Source organism: Phaethon lepturus, unplaced genomic scaffold (genome assembly GCF_000687285.1).
Source record: "Phaethon lepturus isolate BGI_N335 unplaced genomic scaffold, ASM68728v1 scaffold50088, whole genome shotgun sequence".
Classification (NCBI taxonomy): Eukaryota; Metazoa; Chordata; class Aves; order Phaethontiformes; family Phaethontidae; genus Phaethon; species Phaethon lepturus.
Genome location: NW_010560746.1, coordinates 11,616 through 14,980, shown reverse-complemented (window position 1 = coordinate 14,980; position 3,365 = coordinate 11,616). Strand labels below are relative to the sequence as shown.

At 39.6% G+C, this 3,365-nt stretch overlaps 1 protein-coding gene across 1 annotated transcript; it reads left to right on the top strand.

The window, feature by feature from the left end:
- The first annotated feature begins 1,140 nt into the window (after positions 1–1,140).
- VKORC1L1 (vitamin K epoxide reductase complex, subunit 1-like 1) lies at positions 1,141–3,365 on the top strand. Its single transcript, XM_010293757.1, has 3 exons — positions 1,141–1,151; positions 1,602–1,711; positions 2,420–3,365. The coding sequence occupies exons 1-3, from the start codon at positions 1,141–1,143 to the stop codon at positions 2,644–2,646; spliced, it is 348 nt and encodes a 115-aa protein (XP_010292059.1). The 3' UTR covers positions 2,647–3,365.

Below are 3,365 nucleotides of genomic sequence, written 5' to 3'. Positions count from 1 at the left end.
TCTTAGTTAAAATCCAGATAACATTCAGTGTGTGAGAGGAAACTCATCATAGCTGAGATTCTTTGGAACTTGCAGTATTTCTTTATATTGTTTGCTTATGTATTGTTGCATGGTGTTTGGCTTTTCTTAAATCCCTCCCTCTTGGAAGCATGGCTCCCTTAGCTGTGAAGTGCTGCACTCGCATCTCTACAGCTGCTTTTCCAGATCTTTGGTGTCCGTCCTTGATACTGCTTCTTCCACAAACTGTACTATACACTAACTGGGACCATGTGCCTTCGTATGCTGCAGGGAGGATGTGTAATCAGCCTCGTCCCCCATGGTTTGCATAGCCCCAAACTTGTACCTGGGATGACTGCAGGGATCGAGGCAGCATTGCACTGATCCTCCAGCAACTAATGTTGTGTCTTTCTGACCCTTCGCAGCTCTGGGCTGCAAGGCACCTGGTAAAGCAAGTGTTGGTCTTTTCTGTGCTGCCTTGGAGCTTTATATTTGCACATAAGTTTCACTTCAGTCATTTACAAGATTTGAGGCCAAATTGGTTGAAAGTAGGTTTTGGGTTTTTACTATTTATGCGGTAAACATGCTTTCTAGGAATTGGTACCTAATTCTCTGCTTAGTTTATTGGGGAGAAGAGCACAAGACTTGGGTATAATAGTTAATTGCAGACAGTTACTAAGTTTAAATTAAAATTATTAATTTGCATAGATTTTGAAAATATTGCACAAATGGCTGACATTATGAAGAGATTAACCAATCTCTTTTGGAGATGGTATTAAATTGTACTTATTGTGGTACCTTTCTCGTGTGAGGGAACTGCTTGTAATGTGGTGGTAGCCTTTCACTGGTCTCAGATGTATGGTGAAGTATATCAGCAATGTTCCTGTAGTGTGCAGAGAGCAAACCTGTGCTGTGTCTTGGTTTGGTAGAACTATCACCTCTAGTACAAGCAGCTAATACAACTAGCACTAAGGTGCTAGATCAAAATGCCAGACTGTGCAAGGGATCCAACAAATGAGGTCTGTGAAACTTGTTAAGTACTATCCCCAGCTTGTCTGCTTGGCAGATTTGGGTTCCTCCTGAGGTGTTAGACTGATCAGGAGCAGCTGACGTGCAAACATATGTTCTGATTTGCTTGCTCTGATGCCAGCCAGGTAAGTGCTGGCAGAGCTGGTAACAACTAATGACCAAGTTGCACCATTTTCCCTCAGCTGTATAGTGAGCATGTGTCCAACTTACAGTGGTGGAGAGAAGTGCTAAAGCTATCGTTGGAGCAAGAAGGTGTTTATTTGATGAAAGAGCTTTAAACTACAACCCTAGGAAGCAGACATGGTATTTGGTGAAGTTACAACTGTGTGAACTTGGTAGTTTCTGGTGTGTCAATAACTTTAATCAGCAATGTGTGGGGTAACGTTGTACCAAGTGCACCCCCTGTTGCAAGTGGCTTGGTTCTCCAAGATAACCCTGAACTTCATACAGGACTGCAGTGGTCATGTCGGAAGATATGTATCTTTCTTCCCCCTAGCCCCCAGTGATGAATCGAAAATGCTGATACAAAGCAATAAGTGCCCAAATACAAGTTAATTAGTTTCACTGTTTTACAGATGGGGTCGAGGATTCGGTCTGTTGGGTTCCATCTTTGGAAAGGACAGTGCAATAAATCAGTCAAACAGTGTTTTTGGACTCGTGTTTTATATACTACAAATGCTACTTGGTAAGTATTAATTCAGTTTAGAGCCTAAAGTATGTAACAGGTCTGTGGTGATGAAAGAGGAGTGCGTTACACATTGCGCAATCTGCAAGAGACCAGATAAATGCATGTGATTTTTATCTTCTTTTTAGCACCAGTCTAATGATACACCTGTCCACAGGGCTTAAAAACCCAACTGATAGCAAGAGCAATTGCATTTTCTCCTGCTCTGCTGTTAATAATATAAGTGTCAAGACAGTTGCTGCACTGGTATTTTTACTTAAATATATTTAGCATTGGATTGCACGATAGAAAAGAGAGGAAATAAAAATGGAATTTAAAAGCTTTGAAGGAGTAATAGAGATAACAGGCAAAAAAGTGCATGAGATGTAACGTATACATATTTCTTCATAACTCTGTGGTCTGCTGTAAAGTTATTAATATTGATAGATATAACTTGACCAACCTGTAACTTTCCCATAACTCAGGAATACAGAAGATGGTAAATACTACACATACTTCTTATCAAAGGACTGTCGTACAGAACCTAGAAGCTTCCCTCCAAATAGCGAGTTGTCAGCCATCTTGAACTCATGGTACTTTAAACAGACTTTTACGTAATACAAACTTGCTGAGTAGCCCTCAGTTTGAATTAGAGTGCTTAGGCTTTTTGCTTTGTGTGGAAGGGGGGGAATGAGAGCAGCAGTAGTAACTTTCTCTCTCTTGTTGCAGGTATGACAGCAAGTGCAGTAGCAGCTCTAATCCTCATGACATCCTCCATAGTGTCTGTAGTAGGGTCATTGTACTTGGCATACATTCTGTACTTCGTGCTGAAGGAGTTTTGCATTGTCTGCGTCATCACATATTTGCTGAACTTCATTCTCTTTATCATCAACTACAAACGACTAGTTTATTTGAACGAGGCCTGGAAACGGCAGCTCCAACCCAAACAGGAATAACGCCTGTTTGAACTTTTGACTGACAGTCTGAAGACCCAACTTCCATTAAGTTTATTTTGCAGTAATTTTTTATTCTCCATATCAGCCACTTTCCCTGAGAATCATAACTGAATTTTTAATTATAAATTTGAAGGGGCCCTAGATAATTTTTTTGTGCTAATCTTCAATTTAAATGTGGTTGTGAAAGAAAGCTCTAATACAATCAAAGACAAGCTTTAACTTTACTTTGAAGGAATTTTAGCCACAACAAAACTTAGACTCTCTCTCTTCCCCCTCCACTTGTGAAGTGGGTAACACTTGCTATAAAATATCCTGTACATAAATTCAGGTATAACAAGATGTGATCATGACATTAAATATTTTAGACTAGCATTACCATATTTAATGTTGCCATGTTTACAGTATGTGTATTACTTTTCTTTTTTAGCTGATGGACTTAGATTTGGCTAGGACTTCTACTGTAAATAAAATTAGAAATATTGGTTTCATCCCTGGAAAACTCACTGTACAATCAGTTTTGTTAGCCTAGGAGCTGTCAGAATGTTCAGCTAATAGTCGACTGACATGATGAAAGAAGTGACCTCTGTAGAGAACAGCGTGTTGCTGCACTCACTGCTAGTGCTTTCAGAAGAATGATGGTTGGGTTTTGTTCCATTTTTAATTTTTTTTTTTCCCTCCAGTAATGAAAATGGAACTAAAGCTGAAACCTGAAGTATGTT

Bases quoted from the DNA above. Each gene is read 5' to 3' on its own strand.
- VKORC1L1 (XM_010293757.1), top strand. The intron at 1,712-2,419 runs GTAAGTATTAAT...CTCTTGTTGCAG, and splicing joins TATACTACAAATGCTACTTG to GTATGACAGCAAGTGCAGTA.